The sequence below is a fragment of the Lithobates pipiens genome, unplaced genomic scaffold, assembly GCF_037356315.1.
Source record: "Lithobates pipiens isolate NorthernLeopardFrog02 unplaced genomic scaffold, aLitPip1_a1.2 Scaffold_3, whole genome shotgun sequence".
Classification (NCBI taxonomy): domain Eukaryota; kingdom Metazoa; phylum Chordata; class Amphibia; order Anura; family Ranidae; genus Lithobates; species Lithobates pipiens.
In genome coordinates, this window is record NW_027507790.1 from 220,169,292 (window position 1) to 220,192,448 (window position 23,157).

General features: G+C 44.0%; 1 protein-coding gene across 2 annotated transcripts in view; it reads left to right on the plus strand.

Annotated features, from left to right (window-relative positions):
• The window catches only part of C6 (complement C6), a 214,540-nt gene that overhangs the window by 84,227 nt on the left and 107,156 nt on the right, over positions 1-23,157 (plus strand). For both annotated transcript variants that reach the window (XM_077462806.1, XM_077462804.1), the window contains exons 7-8: positions 3,147-3,347; positions 15,432-15,672. In XM_077462806.1, the coding sequence (XP_077318932.1) occupies positions 3,147-3,347; positions 15,432-15,672 (442 nt within the window). The remainder of the gene's footprint in view (positions 1-3,146; positions 3,348-15,431; positions 15,673-23,157) is intronic.

Genomic DNA, 23,157 nt, shown 5'->3' on the forward strand with positions numbered 1-23,157 from the left:
TCGGCACTGCGTAGATTTAACTGACAATTGTGCGGTCGTGCGACGTGGCTCCCAAACAAAATTGGCATCCTTTTTTTCCCACAAATAGAGCTTTCTTTTAGTGGTATTTGATCACCTCTGAGGTTTTTATTTTTTGCGCTATAAACAAAAATAGAGCGCCAATTTTGAAAAAAATGCAACATCTTTTACTTTTTGCTATAATAAATATCCCCAAAAAATATATAAAAAAAATTATTTTTTTTCCTCAGTTTAGGCCGATACGTATTCTTCTACATATTTTTGGTAAAAAAATTTCAATTAGGGATTATTAATTGGTTTGCGCAAAAGTTATAGCGTTTATAAAATAGGGGATAGTTTTATAGCATTTTTATTAATATTTTTTTTTACTAGTAATGGTGGCAATCAGCGATTTTTATTGTGACTGTGACATTATGGTGGACACATCGGACATTTTTGGCACATTTTTGGAACCATTGTCATTTATACAGCAATCAGTGCTATTTAAATGCACTGATTCCTGTGTAAATGACACTGGCAGTGAAGGAGTTAACCACTAGGGGGAAGTGTAGGTGTTATGTATGAGGTTATGTGTTTTTTTTTATTGTAGGGGGTGTGGCCTGGCATGTGATGTCCCTGATCGTCCTTCCCTATAAAAGGGAAGAGACGATCGGTGACAGCCACACAGGGAAGCACGGGGAGAGGTTTGTTTACACAGATGTCTCTTTATTCTTCAGCTCTGTGACTCGATCTTGGGACACCAGCGGCGATCAGGTCCGCTGGTCCTACGGCCACGGTCATGAAGCACAGGACCGGGTCGGGAGGCCGGCGGCGCTCTCCCGACCCACGGCTGGGCACTTAAAAAAGCAACGTACAGGTACGTGCTTGTGCCCAGCTGTGCCATTCTGCTGACGTACATCGGCGTGAGGCGGTCCTTAAGTGGTTAAAGGGGGCTTCCAGATTCCAATAAGTCCCCCGCCTGCAGACCCCCATAACCACCAGCTGAGCCCCCACCCCGAAGCACCCAGCACCCCATGTTGAGAGTATGTTGTCTGATATGGCTCGGGGGGGGGGGGGGGGCTCAGAATTTACTGAGCAATTAGGGCTCAGAATTCACCATGCAGTGCACAGTGCATTGCAGGGCAATGTTTGCAGCAAACTTTTGCTCAGCCCAAATAGTTTGCCCAACTCTAATGCTGAGATGACCTGATGTGTCAGTTTGATCCCACATCTAGCCAAGGCTAAGCTAGTTACAAAGTATTAAATATTTACATGCAGATTTTGTAGTGTACTTTAATTATTCATATGGAAGTACAGTATATTATTGGGGGAGTGGATCTTGGGTGGGAGTTCCCACACTTTTTTCCCCAGGACTTGACCCCTGCATATAGCGTAGATGTGATGATCAGTCATCCACTTGCTTTTGGCAACATAGTGACATGTCTGCCCTTTAGAAAATATGAGTAAAACAATTGTCTTTAACCCCCCTGGCAGTGTTCCCGAGTCTGGCTCGGGGTGGAAGTTTTGTACCAAAAGCGGTAACCCTGAGCCAGACTCGGGACCGCATCGCTGTATGCAGGAGAAGGTTTACTTACCTTCTCCCCTGGATCCAGCGATGTCCCCACGCTGTACGAGTGGCTCGTCCTCCGCTCGATCTATCACGGAGCCGATCTCCGTTCCCCGAGAGCGTTGTGAAGCAAGGGGACAGAGATCGGCGCCAAATTCAAAAAGTGAAACACGCAGTATACATACAGTATAATGTAATCGTACAGATTACATTGCTGTATGTAATAATTTCACATCCCCTTTGTCCCTAGTGGTCTGTCCAGTGTCCTGCATCCAGTTTTATATTATAAAAACTGTTCTTTATGCCTGGAAACTGGAGATTGTCCATAGCAACCAAAACTGTCCCTTTACATCAAAAATGATTTTAGACCAGCTAAAAAAACAGCGATAATAAATTGTAATCACTCGCAGAATTGAGGGATAGCGATTTGCGTCATCAAATATTGAAAAGTAATGACAGTGACAATTCTGCAACTGAGCAAATTTTTGTGTTTTTGATTTGATTACATTATTGAATAATTTTTATTATTATTATATTATTATTTGTTATAATTATTTATAGTTATTTATTATATTATAATTTATGATTTCATTTTTCAAACTTTATCATACCCGGGATGTCTGCTAGACTTTGGTTTGGACAGATTTAAGTGAGTTATTCCTAAGAATTACAGGCCTACAATATAAAACGCCAAATTTTTCATGCAAAATAATTGTACCGCTTTTAGCACCTAAAATCCAAAATAATCATACCGCCAGTGAGGTTAATACTGAGGGTTTACAGTGATAAAGTGTCAACTTGGTGCACTTCACCAACTTTCACTTTGTAGCATACATTAAAAGAATTCCTGGAGAGATTTCATTGAAGGTTCTTGTTCAGGCACCTCCTGTAACGGGGTGAAAACTATCCCTAATTGTACATCAGTTGGTTACTTCTTCACATGCACCCCAGTTGGTGACTAAAAGCAGCTGTATGGGTGCACATTACAGAGGCATGGGTCTCCATTCCCTCTGTCAGAAATTTGGTCTTGGGTAAGGATGAGCTAAGGTTCCTGAACCTGCAGAAAACTCTCACATGACAACAAGCAGCTGGCTTTCAATGCCCACACAGGTGCATTTTACAAAACTTGGGAGATGCTGATGACATAATTGATCTAATATGGACATGTGGCCATCTTAGGTCAATGATGTCACTGGCTTCCCCACCCATTTGTTACATGTGGCTACAGCTGATTAGGCCTGAAGCTTGCTGTCATTTGATAGTTTTTCACAAAACTTAGCTCTGTGGTATATGCATGTAGACTGGAAGTGGCTGAAAGAGGATGCAGGCCATGGGCAGCACTGAGATTTAAAAAGGTTGAAGAAAAGGTAGAAACAGTATTTTATGAAGAATTGTCTATAATACATAGTGCTTTGGCAAACTAAATTATAGGTTTAATTATGCTTATAATAACATGGTAATTAAAACGAACATCTGCCTTCAGTTGAAATATGGGGTGGTGGGACCTTCAGTGCAGCTATAGTGGGAATGAGATAAACATTTCTTAAATGATAGTAAATATGCTGTACTATTTTCCCCACAGGAGAAAAATGAGGAAGATGATGTTGTATCTGATTTCTACAACAGTTTGAATGATTTTAACAAAGACATCAGTACTCAAGACCATAGACAGTCGTCTGACGGTAGCACTTTTAGAATTCCAATCCTGTTTAGTAGAAAACGTAACTCAAGGAGGACCTCAAGTTCATCCTTTAAGGAAGCTATAACGTCATCTTACAAAAAGGTATACAACATTTAAATGGTACACGACAATATGGACATCAGTATATGGCTAGGCATATTAGAAATGATAGTGCTATATCCTAAAATGATATTAAGACAAGCTTCTTTCCAGTGGAGGTGTGCTATTCTATCAAACCCGGGATGGTCAGAATTCTCAGAGACATTAAAGGAAAGAAGGGTGATATAGTTGATTTAAAGTGTAAATTGAATTTGCTCACCCAGATACTAATCAAATTGCTCCTATACAAAAAAAAGCCCATCAACTCAGCCTAACAACAGCAAAAACTTTTAATTTTGTTTCCGATAAAGCAGGGTAATGTTTGAACCTCTGTTGGCTTTTATTGCTATCTGTCTCTATTAGGAGTTTTCTCACTTCCCAGTACAGGAAATAATTAGAAATCTTGTCAATGGGGACACAGACAAAACCAAAAATACAAAAAAATTGCATAATGAGGAAAGTTTTGATTTTTACTGCAGTCCGTGTCTTTCTGTCCTGGTGACGACTTCCACCCAGACACATCCCCCCCCCCCCCTTTTATTTATTATACTGTATGAACAAATGCAGAATTTTGCCCATTGGGACTTTAGATGAAGCGCCACACAGCCAGTAATTAAAACATAGTACAGGTTTATTGAGTATATGCCAGCAATAGAACTGAGAATACTGTATGAGTGCTGCAGGGACAGAAAGTGAGACAGTAGGGTTGGGCATACTAAAGACAAATAGGCTGTTCACTTTGCAAGGGAATTTTATCTTAACTTTCTGAATAAATGAAAAAAAAAGCATTTGCGGAAAATGTTTAACCACTTTCAGACCGGACCATTTTGCTGGTAAATGACCAGAGGTCTTTTTACACTTTGGCACTGCGCTGCTTTAACTGGTAATTGCGCGGTCATGCAATGTTGTACCCAAACAAAATTTGCGTCCTTTTCTTCCCACAAATAGAGCTTTCTTTTGATGGTATTTGATTGCCTCTGCGATTTTTATTTTTTGCGATATAAACGTAAAAAGACCGCAAATTTTGAAAAAAAATGATATTTTCTACTTTTTGTTATTAGAAAAATCCAATAAACTCAATTTTAGTCATACATTTAGGCCAAAATGTATTCAGCCACATGTCTTTGGTAAAAAAAAAGTCAATAATTGTATATTTATTGGTTTGCGCAAAAGTTGTCACATCTACAAACTAAGGTACGTTTTCTGGAATTTACGCAGCTTTTAGTTTACGACTGCCTATCTCATTTCTTGAGGTGCTAAAATGGCAGGGCAGTACAAAACCCCCCCAAATGACCCCATTTTGGAAAGTAGACCCCCTAAGGAAATTGATAAGAGGCATGTTGAGCCCATTGAATATTTTATTTTTTTGCCTCAAGCGATTGAATAATGACAAAAAAAAAATTTTTTTTTTTTTTTTACACAAAGTTGTCACTAAATGATATATTGCTCACACATGCTATGGGCGTATGTGAAATGACACCCCAAAATAAATTCTGCTGCTTCTCCTGAGTATGGGGATACCACATATGTGGGACTTTTTGGGAGCCTAGCCGTGTACGGGGCCCCGAAAACCAAGCACCGCCTTCAGGCTTTCTAAGGGCGTAAATTTTTGAGTTCACTTCTCACTACCTATTACAGTTTTGAAGGCCATAAAATGCCAAGATGGCACAAAACCCCCACAAATGACCCCATTTTAGAAAGTAGACACCCCAAGCTATTTGCTGAGAGGCATGTTGAGTTCATGGAATATTTTATATTTTGCCACAAGTTGCGGGAAAATTACAAACTTTTTTTTTTTTTTTAACAAAGTTGTCACTAAATGATATATTGCTCATGCATGCCATGGGCATATGTGAAATGACACCCCAAAATAAATTCTGCTGCTTCTCCTGAGTACGGGGATACCACATATGTGGGACTTTTTGGGAGCCTAGCCGCGTACGGGGCCCCGAAAACCAAGCACCGCCTTCAGGCTTTCTAAGGGCGTAATTTTTTGATTTCACTCCTCACTACCTATTACAGTTTTGAAGGCCATAAAATGCCAAGATGGCACAAAACCCCCACAAATGACCCCATTTTAGAAAGTAGACACCCCAAGCTATTTGCTGAGAGGCATGTTGAGTCCATGGAATATTTTATATTTTGCCACAAGTTGCGGGAAAATTACAAACTTTTTTTTTTTTTTTTTTTTTTCACAAAGTTGTCACTAAATGATATATTGCTCACGCATGCCATGGGCATATGTGAAATGACACCCCAAAATAAATTCTGCTGCTTCTCCTGAGTATGGGGATACCACATATGTGGGACTTTTTGGGAGCCTAGCCGCGTACGGGGCCCCGAAAACCAAGCACCGCCTTCAGGCTTTCTAAGGGCGTTACAGTTTTGAAGGCCATAAAATGCCAAGATGGCACAAACCCCCCCCAAATGACCCCATTTTGGAAAGTAGACACCCCTAAATTTAGGGGTACACTAGTGAGACTAGGTAATAAATGGCGGGTGCCCTGAAACTATAAAAAAATAACTAACCAACCAGCGTCACCTGTAACAGTTATATGGTGATCACTGGTGAAAGGGTTAACTAGGGGGCAATTAGGGGGCTTTATGCGGTAGTATATGGGGGTCCCTGGCGCTATAAAAAGCTGCAGCGAACCTAAATACCTACCTGCCTAACTAGCGTCACCTGTGACACTAATACGGCGATCAGAAAAACGATCGCTTATTAGGCTGGGTTCACACTGGAGCGATGCGGGAACGCCACGAATGCGCGGCGGGTTCCCGCATCGCATGCCTCCCGGCGGCAGTTCACACTGCCCTATGCGAACTGCTGGGAGTGTCAGTGAAATGTTACTGACACCCCCAGATCAGTTCACATATCGCAGTGCGATCTGCAAACTCGGATCGCATGGTGTGAACACCCATGCGATCCGATTCTGCTGCGGGCCAAAAAAAGGGTCCCGTGCGAATTTGCGGCGGGTGCGGCGGGTGCGGCGAATGGCTGAACTCGAATCGCACAGAGATCGGATGTGATTTGCACTGCAGTGCGGTGCGAATCACATCCGTTCTCATAAACCGCTGCAATGTGAACCCAGCCTTAGTGACACTGGCGACGGGGGGTGATCACGGGGTTAAACCTTTATTGGGGGGGTTAGGGGGGTACCTTAGAACTAAAGGGGGCTAACCCTAACTGCCCTAACAGTTATTAGTCACAAATGACACCCGCCGGGTGATCAGGGGGTTAAACCTTTATTAGGTAATAAATGGCGGGTGCCCTGAAACTATAAAAAAATAACTAACCAACCAGCGTCACCTGTAACAGTTATATGGTGATCACTGGTGAAAGGGTTAACTAGGGGGCAATCAGGGGGCTTTATGCGGTAGTATATGGGGGTCCCTGGCGCTATAAAAAGCTGCGGCGAACCTAAATACCTACCTGCCTAACTAGCGTCACCTGTGACACTAATACGGCGATCAGAAAAATGATCGCTTATTAGGCTGGGTTCACACTGGAGCGATGCGGAAACGCCGCGAATCCGCGGCGGGTTCCCGCATCGCATGCCTCCCGGCGGCAGTTCACACTGCCCTATGCGAACTGCTGGGAGTGTCAGTGAAATGTTACTGACACCCCCAGATCAGTTCGCATATCGCAGTGCGATCTGCAAACTCGGATCGCATGGTGTGAACACCCATGCGATCCGATTCTGCTGCGGGCCAAAAAAAGGGTCCCGTGCGAATTTGCGGCGGGTGCGGCGGGTGTGGCGGGTGCGGCGGGTGCGGCGAATGGCTGAACTCGAATCGCACAGAGATCGGATGTGATTTGCACTGCAGTGCGGTGCGAATCACATTCGTTCTCATAAACCGCTGCAATGTGAACCCAGCCTTAGTGACACTGGCGACGGGGGGTGATCACGGGGTTAAACCTTTATTGGGGGGGTTAGGGGGGTACATTAGAACTAAAGGGGGCTAACTCTAACTGCCCTAACAGTTATTACAGTCACAAATGACACCAATGCAAAAAAAAAAAAAAAAAAAAAAAATGACATTGGTGTCACTGTGACTGGGGGGCAGGGGTAATTGGGGGGGTGATCGGGGGGTAAAGGGGGGGTGTGAGTGTGCCTGGCATGTTCTACTGTGTGTGTGAGTGTTGGTGCAACTTACTGATCCGCTCTCCTCCGTGTCGGAACGAAAAATACCGACACGGAGGAGAGAATACATCACTTCCTCTCCTGTGTTTACATTACAGGAGAGGAAGTGATGTCACCGGGGATTTCTATTCGTCGGGAGCGATCGCGAGGGGGTGGCCATGAATGAATGGCCGTCCCCTCGTCCGGGATCGCTCCCGTACGAATACCGACCGCCGCAGGCACCGGGCGGGGGCCCGATCGGGCCCCCGACCCGCGGGAGGCAAGGGACGTACATGTATGTCCTTATGCCTGCCCGTGCCATTGTACCGACGTACATCGGCGTGCGGCGGTCGGCAACTGGTTAATCACTTTAAAGGAAAATTTTTAAAAACTATTTTTGCATACACATGACTGGATGATGGAAATCATCAAAACTTCTCCTCATTTATCCAGCTAAGGTAACATTTCCTATCAATCCCAATATTTCCACAATTGAAGCACAGAAAACCAATACAAGCTTGACAAAAAAAAGCTTTGATTAGATTTGGGCTTTAAACATCATTATCACCATAGAGCCAACAAAATGGGAACCAAACGTGAACTGCAATACTTATCATTCCTATGATACGGGTGGCTGCTCAGACAATTATCTCCGCATCTAGTTCCCACCTCAATTGAATGCCTTTATACACATTTTAAAGCCTATCATTGCTAATAAAATAAGCTGATGGGAAGTTGAGAAGAACTGAAGTCCGAAATTAACTTTATGTGGGACTTACCACTGTGTCTGCATTACTGCATTACTGCATGATGGAGGAAATGAAATGGGGGCTGAAAAGCCCTGTTAAAGTTTGATGAGCATGGATCAAACCTCTTTATGTATCATGCTGTTTGATACTAAACCCTCCCAGCATATAGCTGCCACTGTCTGCTGTCTCCAAAAGACCCATCTGTGCCCAAGTGGCATACCCAAGGCTGGATTTCTGGATTGCCAAAATAAGCCATGGCCAAAGGTGGCACCCACACATCCCACTGCTAGCTGTCAGTAGTGCTTTCCAGAATATAATAAAATGTTTTGGACCACTTGCTAGAGCATTTTAGCTGGATCCTAATTATTGCTGCCCCTGCACATTTTGTGAATGTTTGTTCATGGAATAGTGTGCAGTGTCAATACACCTAGAATAAAAATATTGGCACAAAAGGGCAAATATTTATTATACTTTTCTAAATGTTGCATCTTGGCATTGTAGCGGTAGTGCAGCAGGCAATGCTTTGCAAGTTAACTCTACACATTAGGTAATATAACTGGCACATTGACAAATGGTTGCCATATGGTATCTTATTGCATCGCAGCCTGACATACTGTACTTCATGTAGTTATTATGTCTTAAATTGCGATACTAATAAGGATGACTATTGATAGAGGCAGCAGCTCTGTATTGTGGCACCAGGCCAATTGAGTCTTTAATAATTCTGGATAAAGATTTAGGTGATGTTAATTCTCCAACTGTGGTGGCATTAGTTCATGTAACCTAGAACCAGAGTGTCTCCAGATATCCTTGTTTTAGACATGCAGGTACATTTATGCATAGCGCCCAACTGACCCCTAATTTTGGGGGCCTGTTCCTGATTTGGAACAAAGTACCACTGTCCCTCTTTCCTCCTCGTTTGTCCCTCTTTTTGGTCTGATCACAGTGTTACCCTTTCATCCAGTTTCTTAATGTCTACATTTGTAAATTTCAAAAGCCAGTATAAAGGAAAAGTAGAGGAAAAAAGAACACTTGTGGATTATTCTCCTTTAAGGGGGCATGAAAGGGGGTGTGCCTCATGCCAACATCATTTTGCTAATAGGCATCCCTTGTTCCCGTCTCAAAAAGTTGGAAGGTATGCATACAGTATATGATCATTCTAATACCTTTATCATGTGTCCCAAATTGCTCACTAACTGTTTTAACCACTTGCCGACCAGCCGCCGCAGTTGTACTGCGTCAGAATGGCACGGCTGGGCGAACCAACGTTATGTTACATCGCTATGTTGCATAAACACACAGTTTCCAGTTCTCTGAGGGGAGAAGAGGCAGATCGTCTGTCCATACAGAGTATGAACAGAGTTTTGTCATCTCACCTACACAGTCCCCTCCCCCCTTCAGTTAGAACACACACTAGGGAAAACAATTAACCCCTTCCATGCCAGTGACATTTTTATAGAACTGATCGCTTTATTAATGCCAATGGTCCCAAAAAGTGTAAAAAGTGTCCGATGTGTCCGCCATAATGTCGCAGCCCTGATAAAATCGCCACCATTACTAGTAAAAAAAAAATAATAATAATAAAAATGTCATAAAACTATCCCCTATTTTGTAGATGCTACAACTTTTGCGCAAACCAATCAACATACACTTATTGTGAATTTTTTTTATCAAAAATATGTAGAATACATATCGGCCTAAACTGAGGAAAAAAAACTTTTTTTAGATATTTTTTGGGGGATATTTATTATAGCAAAAAGGAAAAAATATTGCATTTTTTTCAAAGTTGTCGCTCTTTTTTTGTTTATAGCGCAAAAAATAAAATCACAGAGGTGATCAAATACCATCAAAAGAAAGCTTTATTTGTGTGAAAAAAAGAATGTCAATTTTGTTTGGGTGCAATGTCGCACGACCGTGCAATTGTCAGTTAAAGCGACGCAGTGCCGAACCGCAAAAAGTGCTCTGGTCAGGAGCGGGCTGAAGCGGTTAAACATACCCAAAATTCTGACTTAATTCTTAACTAAAGGCAAAACTTTTCTTTTAGTTTTAGAGTAGTGATTGATAAAAACCCCTCTTAGGTTTTTTATTCAATCTGCATTTATTGAAATTTTAGACAATACAATAAGAACAGTACAGAACAAAACAGTATAGCATGTAGGTATACATTGAGATTATATGTTGTATCATTCAGGCTGTATGTTTAATATAGAACTGATGAGTTGGATAAGTAAATAGAATTTGAGAAGAAAATAAAAATATTCATAATACTGTGGAATAGACACAATGGCAAGATGTGGTTTTCCAAGTACAGACCAGTCTGGTTAAACGTTTGCCTGCAAATGGCATCTCTGTAATTCTGAGGCATTATAGAGGCAGTTTGCAAGGCTGGAAAGGGGCATGAAGCATCACTATATTACCTCAAGAGGGGAGATAAAGCAAAGTACAAGTAGATAAGAGGAGAAAAATAGGGAAAGGTGGGTATTCAACCAAGGCTCTATCATGACACGAGAGTATCATTCCGCATACCAGTCTTGGAACCTGTGGCGGCTGGTGCTCCATTTTTTGGGGAGGGCGCAGTGCTCTGCTCCCCAAGCCCACCCTTTTTGAAGCCAACTAGAACCTCCGGCTGTAATCATGTGCTTCAGAAAAAAAAAACCTCTTATGCCGCGTACACGCGATCGGAATTTCGGACAGCAAAAGACCAATGAGAGCTTTTCATCAGAAAATGTGACCGTGTGAATTTAGCTGGCCGAATTCCCACCAGCAAAAATTTGAGAACATGTTCTCAATTTTTCTGATGGAAAAACTTTCTATCGGAAATTCCGATCGTGTGTATGCAATTACGACATGCAAAAACTCAGGCATGCTCAGATTCAACTACGAGATGGAAGCTATTGGCTACTGGCTATTGAACTTCCTCTTGCTAGTCCCATCGTACGTGTTGTACGTCACCGCGTTCTTGACGGTCGGAATTTGGTGTGATCGTGTGTATGCAAGACAGCTTGAGTGAAATACCATCGGAATTCCATCAGGAAAACCATCAGAGCTTTTTCCGACCAAAATTCGTGTGTACGCGGCATTAGAACTCTATGTGTCCGGGAACCCTGCATAGAGATTAGGGGGGCTGGCGCATAGAGATTAGGGTGGCGGCACCCCTGTGCCACTTATGGACAGGTTCCGCTGCTTTCATAGACCAAGGAGCCCATAAATAGTTCTGATCTATCGTTATCCTCTGACAGCAGGTGTTCCAAATCCCAGATAATACCTAATTTTGAGACCCATTCCATAAGGCAGGGTATGGCTGTTGAGTTCTAGTATCTGGGAATAATGGTTCCGCAGCAGTAAGAAAAAGACTGAGAACATCTTCCTAGGCTTGTAAGATTGAGCCCAGAATCATGGAGAGCAAGGCTATTCTAGGTGAGAAAGGTGTTTGTGTCATTATACTCTTACAATAAATATTGAAGATTTTAGCCCAGAAAGCCTAAATTGGGGGACATTCCCACAATAGGAGCGTCATGTTCCCTTTAGAGTTGGGACAATGGCAACAGGTATCAGAATAGGGTGGAAATGTATATTTGAGGATGTCGGGCATCTATACCATCTAGTGCAGTTTGAACTCTTTTTTCAGAACCGCTGTTAGTTTTCAATTGCTGTCTGTATCCCTGAAGGGAGATTCACTCTATTTAGTTGTCCTGTTTACCATTATCACTAAGGGTGGAAGTAAAAAGAAAATCGCAAATTTTGGGTCGTCTCCAGAACAGCACTAGAGGGACCTTCAATGTGGACACTAGTTCTGGTTACAACCAGGTGTTCCTCTCACTTCCTGTTGTGGCTGTCGGACAGGATGGGAAAGGAAATCTACTCAATGAGGCACAGATGGCAAAAGAAATAAATAAAAATTGACAGGGGTTATATCTATATCCAAAAAAAGAAAAAAAATCAATACCAAGTAAACCTATAGCAGTGAAGGCGAACCTTGGCACCCCAGATGTTTTGGAACTACATTTCCCATGATGCTCATGCACTCTGCAGTGTAGGTGAGGATCATGGGAAATGTAGTTCTAAAACATCTGGGGTGCCAAGGTTCACCATCACTGACCTATAGCAAGTGTGCCACTTTAAAGTGCTAATCCAGATACATTTATAAAACTGCATTTAGCTCACAAATGTATTCGTTGAAATGTCATGAAATAATTGTCCAATTCAAGCATTGTACTTTCCTGAAATGAGTCTTCGTATTGAGTTTCCACACACAGCTGATAATCTTACATCTCGACTGTACTGATCATATAAACTTGTAAAGTGTAAAGAGCTTTGACTCCTAAGGGAGAAAAAGTGCTTTATAAATCTTAGCTGTATTGTATTATGTCTGTGGTGTCCAATCTCTTTAAGTAGATTGAAACTGAAGTCGAAGGTGGCCTTCACTGACTGTAAGCCTCTTATCTATTCCCAACAAGAGTGCAGAGCACACAACCACTACTTATAAAACTTTTAAGCAGGCCTGTAGTCCTAGGAACATTAGTGGATAAGAGGCTTCTTTTCCTTACACAATTTTCATATTAAAAAGGAACCCTGAACAAATATGAGAAATATCTTCAAGTTCAACTGTATATTGCTTGGAGATTGAAAAAAAAAACATTCATTAATTCATCTAAGACGTCTTTTTATTAAAAGCGGAGAAAATAAAATAACTTTTTGTGCTAAGCTGATGCTCATTCTCATGGGTAAGTGGAGAATGTGGGCTCTCAAGAGAGCAAAACCCCTCATTGGTGTATTTAGTATTTCTCTAGAGAGGCCAGGAGGTGGGGCAGTGGCACACAGCCAGAAGTTTTGCAGGCAATGGCACCTATGCAGTCATGACTAGGGTAGCTCAGAGGTCACCACGTAAACTCTTAAACAACCCTCCAAAACTCCACCACCCCTTAACCCCAATAAAACACTTAACATAAAGTGGAGTTAAAGTGGTTGTTAAGCCACTGAGCCTGTATGCTACAAGTTATAGTAACTGATGTGCCCCAGTGTATGTTTCTTTTTTGTAAAAATACACCACTAGGTTCCTTATTTCAGAGCGCCACTCAGCGCTCACGTGACTGGCCACCTCTCCAGATCTGACAGCTACAGCAGGCAGGGCTGAGAAACCCCCGCTGACGTCAGCTAGGAGGAGGAGAGGAAAGAAAGAGAGAGAGAGATGGCAGGTCATGTGAGCGCTGAGCCACGCTATAAAATTAGGTATACAGTGGCGTATTTAAAAAAAAAAAAACATACAATGGGGCACATCAGTTACTATAACAGAGAGGATTGTAGTATACACGCTCAGTTATTTTACCAGCTGGAGGGGAGGGCTGAGGAGTGATGGGAGCTGACAGGGAGGGAGGGGGAGAGGAGGACAGAGGGGAACTGCGGATGATGGAGGCACGTAAACTGACCATGGTGTCAGGGCTCAGCAGCTATGATAAACTGTTGTCAGTTTAGAGGGGGGAGGGCAGAACCAGAAAGGATCAGCCAGGTATCTCAGGTAACACAAGGGGCCAAATTACACAGCACAAACATGATTTAAAGGAACAGGATCCTTTTTTTTTCTTTTTTTTTTAGGGTTACAAAGGCTTTAAATGTCAGTCAGGCCTTTTATTAATAAAAAATAACAATAAATAACAAATAAATATGTAGCGCCCAACACCTTTAGGTGGGTTCTAGTAGGTATGTGTTAAGTAAATTGCCAGTGCCTTACCCATTTTGTTTAGGCCTGGTTGTTTAATTTGGTTTGGGAGGAGTAATAGAATAGAGGGGGGTGTGACCACCTGTACTCTGCCCTGGAAAAACCTCCCTTGCTTTCCCTAAGAAATGTTCTGGAAAGAAGACGGGCTGGGGACTGGAGTGCAGGCAGTTTGTATAGATGGCCCTGGTCCAATCATTACTTTGTATGGGCAGGGGCGGGACTGATATATAAACTGAGGTCACATGCTTCCTGGGGAGGATGGGAAGAAACTGAGTGGAGAGAAGCAGCCAAAATGTGACTCTAAGGAGCAGGCTTGAAGGCCTGAAGGTTCAGGGACCCCAGTGCTGGAGAGCAGGAACCAAAACCTGAAGGCCTGAGGGTTCAGAGACCTCAGTGCTGGATGCTTCAACACCACCATTACACCCAAAAAGAAAAAAAAGGGAGAAGTGAACCAGGCATCCTGGCTGGGATTGTTCTATCTACAAGAAGCGAGAAGTAGCTGCAAAGAGGATGGAGTAGACAGGGATGTCATCCAGACTTTCCTGAACTGACCTTGGATGATCGCAGGAGGCAAGATAAGCAGGTGAGGCCTGGGACTTCCAGCATCTATTTACCAAGGTGCGTTTCAGAGGGGTACCGGTCAGTTCATTAAGGGAGAGGGACTTAACTACTCTAAGGAACCAGAAGGAGGAGGCAGCTCATATTTCCCTTTAATACAATTGTAACAGACTGCAACCAAGAGAATAAAGTAATCTGTTCAACCTTACAGACTGTTTCTGATGTGACTTGTGCAGGGGTGGAAGAACGGAGGTATGTTATCAGTAAAGTATGAACAACCCAGTAGCTTCCAAGGAAGTAGTGCGCTACCAATAATTTAACTTTACAGGAAAATATACATGCCCCCATCTGTAAAACACCACCTTTGGGTCATTATTACTTGCCCACAGACCTTACAGGTCTACCACTACCTGGTCCCTATTATTGGACCAAACCCAACCAGAGGACACTATAGCAACCGTTCCCCACTTGTATCCCACAAACAAATTTTAAAACTCCATTCAAGGGTTCTCAACTGCCACCATAATAACTACACACATCCTGCCATCATACCCAATACCAGGGAGGGGAAGATGTCCATCAAATAGTGTCCAAACTCTGACTGTTACAGTCCAACCCCTCCCTGCAGTCTAATCTCCTACACTCCTCCCCATCACCAACCACGTAAGTAAACCTCTTACATCCCTTTTGAACATGTTAACTCGGTTCTGTCTGGTTCCCCTTCCGCCCTGTCATGCCAGCCCTATACTTTATTTGTTCCTCACACCCTTCCTTGCATCACACAATTATGAAAAGCATATATAGTAATCTTTTGGCAGAGTTTTCTTTTTAACTGTTGGCTGGTGTTGCTTATTAATGTAAAATTCTTTGTCCATATGATATAAAATTTACAGTTCATTTTAAGAAGATATGTTTATTGTTGGTCTGCTTTTGTTTATAGAATTCCAAATTTATTAGGATTCATAAAGTAATCTCAGTATCAGAATTTGCTCTGAAGAAAGACAATCTCTGGCTATCGGATGTCTTCTTGGAGGCTCTCGATCACCTGCCCTTGGAATACAACTATCCTCTCTACAGCAGGATCTTTGATAATTTTGGCACCCATTACATCAGCAAGGGCTCAATGGGCGGATTGTATGACCTTCTTTTCCAGTACAACGCAGAGGAACTGAAAAACTCAGGTAATCAAATTACAGGGCAGCTGGGAGATGGAAGTTCTTACCTTGATGTAACACTGTACAAAAACACTTTTTTTGTGATACAAATATAAGTATATTGATTTTCATAAGACTGCTCATGAATGAGTTATTGCTTGTTGTGAAATTGTTTTCTGCTGACAATTCAACTGTTTTAAGCAATAGCATAAGCAAAGGGCACAGACTATTGTGTATTCCTAGGCAAACAAACAGTTTTGGTCTTTGTTGATGCTCACTATTGTTACTTTACTCATGCCTACATTGTCTTGTGATTGTGCCATGTGGCCAACCCATTTGTTCTTTGCAGAACTTGTAAATGGGTATTTCTCTTCTACCCAATTGCCTTCTATTGTTTGGATGAAAGGATGTGCCCATGATGAAGGTGTGAATGGAATATGTTGGGGTCATGGGGAAGGAGGACTTCGCTGATCCGAGACTCCATGTCACGCTGTATTTCATATGCATTTAAGTGAAATACTGACAAAATTAGGTTTCTTACCAAGGACAGTTTATTGAAAGATGAATTGCCCAGTCAATTAATACATTAAGGCAATTATTTTTAACACTCATGCAAAGATGCCTATTTTCTCCTAACATTCACTGCCTCATTCTTCTACCTGCTCCTTTACTCTTGCCATCTGCACTACTATAACAATCAACACTAATAGAACCATTCCTATCCTTACTAGGGTCTAATTCCCCTACAGATGTTCCTGGATGATCAGCCATGGATTGAAGAGTCCTTCTTAATTCTGATGCCATATGGTTCCCTCCTTTACATTCTTAATGGGTGTCTGTCTTGGGGCTCCTTCTTTGCAAGGGTGCTAATGTTGGGGTTAACAATAAATAACTTTAGAAAGACACAAGGCACTGTTGCTTAGTGGCATGGCCCAAGACAGGAAAAGCATGGTTCATCTATGGTTTCCAAGGTCACTGGAGAAGTGATCCAATAAGATCCTACCACCCCATGTGACTCTAGCAGCCATCTTGGGTCAGGCAGAGACTATTTAAAGCCCTGGTAAACTCACTTGGTGTGCTTTTTGTGTGTGGCTAGTGTAGGGACGTGTCGACCGTCTGACAGGGACAGAGATTAGAGGCAGGGAGAGGTTCCTAAAGAGTTGGGAATGGTTAGGGGTACTCCATCCTACCTGGAGACCTCCCCATTTGGGTCTGGGCCAGCCAGGCCGCATTCTGAGACCTGCCATGAGTATTCCTGGCTGGGAGTCCTCCTGCTGGGTCTGTTGTAAATTACTGGATTCTGAATTAATACAAGTTCTGTTCTCTGAAACAGGAGTCTATGTATTTACTGCTGCCCCACCACACTGCACCTCCCCACACTTGGCGGCAGTCATCAGGATATGTAATATCTTGCAGTGGGTGCAGAAGGGAAGGAGGTGCAGGCACCATCATGGCACCGCTAGGATTGGCTCTGGCCCTGGTGCCCAAGTTTAATAGCTCCAACATTCCCCTGGCTGAGTGGGAGGAGAGACTTGTAAGCTCTGCACGCGTGGATCAGGTTCATGCCCGGCTAGTCGCAGAGCTTGCCATTAATGCTTTTGGAGGATGACGCTCACTGTACGATGATGGCACTCCCAAAAGAGGATCGGGCCCCCCTGAATAGATCGTGACACGCCTAGAGGGCCTGTCCAGACAGAATGTGATGAACCCAGAGTTGAGGCACAGATTATTTGTTTAGAAACAACAGGAAGATGAGAGCCCCACTGATTTAGCAATGGCACTACAAAACCTGGAAAAGCCTGGAAAAGAGGTATTCATGTGGCTGTGCCAATATCACTGACTCGGATCACCTGTTGAGGGAACAGTTTTCTGTAGAATTGAAATCTGGCCTAGTTAGAATGGCCCTACAAGAGAGCAACCCACCATCTCTTTCCATGATGTGGTGGTAGAAGCGGTTGCATGGGAGCAAGAAGATGCAGAAGAAACTGTGGCAGTGACAAAAAGGTATTACTTAGCACACATGAAAGAGGAGGCCCTAGCACCATCACCGCTGTCAGCCATACACACAGCACTAAGGGAGCTCGCCCTGCACATGGCCTCCCTGAAACAAGAACTGTCCTAGCTCAAACAAGATTTTGTTCCTTCCCCAAGGGTGAGAACCTGTTACGGAGGGTCCCAAAGGAGGGCTGCAAGTGCTGCAAGTGCTGCCCATGAGGCCGTTTGGGACATGCAAACAAGAACTGTGGTTGGCATGAGTTCAAAAGCTCATGCATGCCACAAGTTGAACTAGTGGCTCCCAAGGCAGAGGGACAGTCAACATAAGGTCCCAGCAAACCAGAGTCTATGGTCACACCAAGTCCAGTGGTGGCTGCCCTTGTTAATGAACAAGAGGTCCCATGCCTGATTGACACAGGTAACAAGAGGTCACTGTCATGGCATATCATTTCTTCGCCCAGTGGTTCGGAACACAAGACCAACTGGACCCCTCCTGGCTATATCCCAAGGTGGCCAACAATTTGCCAATCCCGGTCAACTGAGTCACCTGGGTGAGGATCCAGATTGACGATCAAGTGGTGGAAACACCCGAACAAGTGGGAGTCGTCTGCACACTTTCCCGGCAAAAGCTACTCCTGGCACTCCACCAAGAGGTAGTCTGGTCTCTTCCCATTGAGGTTCACAAAAAAATTCCAAGGAGTCACAGCAAGGGGGTGGCGGTGCCAGAGAAGTGGCTAGTGGCACCCATCTTGACTAGCGTTCACAAAGCAAAGTACCTGGTGTCGTTTATCAACATTGGGACAACTCCGGTTGAACTTCCCAACCATGCCACCCTAGCAGACCTGTACGGAGTACCCCGACCATTTGTGCTCAACTACAAGCAGCCATGTCCTCAATGAATAAGTCATAATACAAGTTGCTGCTGGAACACCTGGACATTCCTTTTTGGCTCTATCCTCTACCACAGCAGAGACTTCTTCACCACCTACTTGAAAAGCATCTACTGGTTTTTGCTGCCAGCCTGGCCAGCCAGGCCGCATTCTGAGACCTGCCATGAGTATTCCTGGCTGGGAGTCCTCCTGCTGGGTCTGTTGTGAATTACTGGATTCTGAATTAATACAAGTTCTGTTCTCTGAAACAGGAGTCTATGTATTTACTGCTGCCCCACCACACTGCACCTCCCCACACTTGGCGGCAGTCATCAGGATATGTAATATCTTGCAGTGGGTGCAGAAGGGAAGGAGGTGCAGGCACCATCATGGCACCGCTAGAATTGGCTCTGGCCCTGGTGCCCAAGTTTAATAGCTCCAACATTCCCCTGGCTGAGTGGGAGGAGAGACTTGTAAGCTCTGCACGCGTGGATTGGGTTCCTGCCCGGCTAGTCGCAGAGCTTGCCATTAACGCTTTTGGAGGATGACGCTCACTGTACGATGATGGCACTCCCAAAAGAGGATCGGGTCCCCCTGAATAGATCGTGACACTCCTAGAGGGCCTGTCCAAACAGAATGTGATGAACCCAGAGTTGAGGCACAGATTATTTGTTTATAAACAGGAAGATCAGAGCCCCACTGATTTAGCAATGGCACTACAAAACCTGGAAAAAAGGGATTCATGTGGCTGTGCCAATATCACCAATTAGGATCACCTGTTGAGGGACCAGTTTTCTGTAGAATTGAAATCTGGCCTAGTTAGAAGGGCCCTACAAGAGAGCAACCCACCATCTCTTTCCATGATGTGGTGGTAGAAGCGGTTGCATGGGAGCAAGAAGATGCAGAAGAAACTGTGGCAGTTACAAAAAAGTATGACTTAGCACACATGAAAGAGGAGGCCCTAGCACCATCACCACTGTCAGCCATACACACAGCACTAAGGGAACTCGCCCTGCACATGGCCTCCCTGAAACAAGAACTGTCCTAACTCAAATGAGATTTTGTTCCTTCCCCAAGGGTGAGAACCTGTTACGGAGGGTCCCAGAGGAGGGCTGCAAGTGCTGCCCATGAGGCCGTTTGGGACATGTAAGCAAGATCTGTGGTTGGCCTGAGTTCAAAAGCTCATGCATACCACCAGTTGAACTAGTGGCTCCCAAGGCAGAGGGACAGTCAACATAAGGTCCCAGCAAACCAGAGTCTATGGTCACACCAAGTCCAATGGTGGCTGCCCTTGCTAAAGAACAAGAGGTCCCATGCCTGATTGACACAGGTAACAAGAGGTCACTGTCATGGCATATGATTTCTTCGCCCAGTGGTTCGGAACACAAGACCAACTGGACCCCTCCTGGCTATATCCCAAGGTGGCCAATAATTTGCCAATCCTGGTCAAAGGAGTCACCTGGGTGAGGATCCAGATTGACGATCAAGTGGTGGAAACAGCCGAACAAGTGGGAGTCGTCTGCACACTTTCCAGGCAAAAGCTACTCCTGGCACCCCACCAAGAGGTAGTCTGGTCTCTTCCCATTGAGGCTCACAAAAAAATTCCAAGGAGTCACAGCAAGGGGGTGGCGGTGCCAGAGAAGTGGCTAGTGGCACCCATCTTGACTAGCGTTCACAAAGCAAAGGACCTGGTGTTGTTTATCAACATTGGGACAACTCCGGTTGAACTTCCCAACCATGCCACCCTAGCAGACCTGTACGGAGTGCCCCGACCATTTGTGCTCAACTACAAGCAGCCATGTCCTCAATGAATAAGTCATAATACAAAAATACAAATACAAAAATACAAGAACACCTGGACATTCCTTTTTGGCTCTATCCTCTACCACAGCAGAGACTTCTTCACCACCTACTTGAAAAGCATCTAATGGTTTTTGCTGCCAGCCTGGAAGACTATGGCTAAACCGAAGCCTTTGATCACTCAATTCATGCAGGGATGCTCCCACCATCTGGAAGCAATACCATCATATTCCACCAGTGCTGTGTCTGGAGGTCAAAGACTTGTTTTCCGCAACATGCTACAGAGTGGGATTATTTGAACGAGTCGTAGTCCGTGGGTTGCTCCAGGGGTTCTGGTGCAAAAGAAAGATAAAAGCCTTCAGTTTTGCATGGGCTACTGCAAATGAAATGCACTCATCGAAATGTTTACCCATTACCAAGCGTAGAGGAGTCACTTATAACATTGGGTCAAGCCAAGTACTGCTTCACCCTTGACCTGGCAAGTGGCTACTCCCAACAAGTCCCAGTGCGAGATCAAGATCGTTAAAAGACTTTTCACACCCCTGGGACTGTTTCAATTTAACCGTATGCCCTTTGGCCTGAGCATTGCTCCCGTCACGTTTCTCCTAAATGCACGGGGGACTTCAACTTTGAAACGGTTCTAGTCTACTTGAACAATATCATTATCTTCTCCAAGACCGGGTACTGGTGAAAAATATAGATTCAAGATAATTTGGCGCTGTGGTTAAGGTAAACATTTGGAAAAAACTAAAATATTTGGATAAAAGAGCCCACACACAATTTGTAATACCAAATAAACAATCAAAATGCATAAAAAGTTTGTCACTAAATCAATTAAAATAAACGAAACAATTTATTCATAGTGTATAGTAAAAATATATACTGTAGTGTATACAGTATCTCACAAAATTGAGTACACTCCTCATATTTTTGTAAAAATTTTATTATATCTTTTCATGGGACAACATTGAAGACATTATACTGTAAAGTAGTGAGTGTACAGCCTGTATAACAGTTGTAAGGGATCTTCCCGGGGTAGGGTGTGTTTGGACACAGTTCACAGCAGACTTGGAATTTATAAAGCAGATCTTGGCGTTTATTCGTGGTACAAACAGTCCAGCAAACAAAAATATACAGCAACACCGTGCTTTCTAAGTACAACAAAAATAAAAGACCTAGCCCGGCTGGGCGCTTACTAACAGGTTCTTCTCACCTATCTGACACTTACAAACACAGCGTCTTTCGCCTGGATATCGCAGGGTGAGTTTTAGCTCCAGCAGTGGCTGTGCTTGCAGCTTCCTCCAACACACAGACTGTTTATTCCCTGGCTGAGAGCGATCACCTGCAGGCCCAGCAGAGCCTTTACCTTCCTAGGCTAATTAGGATCAAAGCTCACCTGATCCAAAACCCAGAACTGGATCGGGGGGGTGTGGAATGACAGGTCCCTCTACCAAACCTACCTGCCATTCCATATAAACCCAGGCCCGGCAAAATTAAATAACAACTCAGCAGCATATCGCTGCTGAGAAACTGATCCATCCTGGATTTACCATCTCACACTGTGTAGCAACCTAGGTGAGATGTACACCCCCTCGATCACTTCTCCAGTGACATGTCTACATATCCCCCCCCTCTTTTTCAGACCGGAGGGCTGAGCCTTTTGTCCCCACAGACAACTTACCCTCGACAATGCGTCAGCATTTGCCTGTAATTTCCCTGGCCTGTGTTCCACAGTGAAATTAAAGTTTTGTAGGGAGAGAAACCATCTAGTCACTCTTGCATTTCTCTCCTTGTTTAACTTCATCCATGTTAGGGGGGCATGGTCTGTCACCAACTTGAATTTCCTGCCTAGCAAGTAATACTTTAAAGATTCTAGGGCCCACTTTACTGCCAAACATTCTCGCTCCACAATGGCATAATTTTTTTCGGCCGGGGTTAGTTTTCTACTCAAGTACGTCACCGGATGCTCCTCACCATTCACTACTTGTGAGAGTACTGCACCTAAGCCTGTGTTAGAGGCATCTGTCTGGACCAGAAATTCTCGCCTGAAATCGGGGGTAACTAAGACAGGTGGTTGGCACAAGGCAGACTTAAGGCTTTGGAAAGCCTTCTCGGCCTCTGGGGTCCACGTGACCATTGCTGTCTTTCCGCCCTTTGTCAAGTCAGTTAGTGGAGCAGCAACTGAGGCAAAGTTCGGCACAAATCTACGGTAATACCCCGTAATACCCAGGAAAGCTCTAACCTGTTTCCTTGTCAGGGGTCTAGGCCAACTCTGTATTGCCTCAATTTTATTTAGCTGTGGCTTAATCAACCCTCTCCCAATAATGTAGCCCAGATATTTGGCCTCTTCTAGGGCTAGAGCACACTTCTCGGCATTTATGGTCAACCCCGCATCACTTATGGCATCCAACACGGCATGTACCTTACAGAGGTGACTTTCCCAATCAGGGCTAAAAATGACCACATCATCGAGGTAGGCAGCTGAGTAATCACGATGTGGTCGCAGAATCAAGTCCATCAACCTCTGGAAAGTTGCAGGCGCTCCATGTAACCCGAATGGCATCACTACATACTGGAATAGCCCATCAGGGGTGGAGAATGCAGTTTTCTCTTTAGCCTCGCCAGAAAGTGGAATCTGCCAGTAGCCCTTTGTGAGATCGAGGGTGGTTATGTACCTGGCGTTACCCAACTTCTCAATCAACTCATCTACCCTGGGCATAGGATACGCATCGAACTTGGAGATCTCATTCAACTTTCTGAAATCGTTACAGAACCTCCAAGTTCCATTGGGCTTTGGGATTAGCACAATCGGGCTGGACCATTCACTCTGTGACACCTCAATTACCCC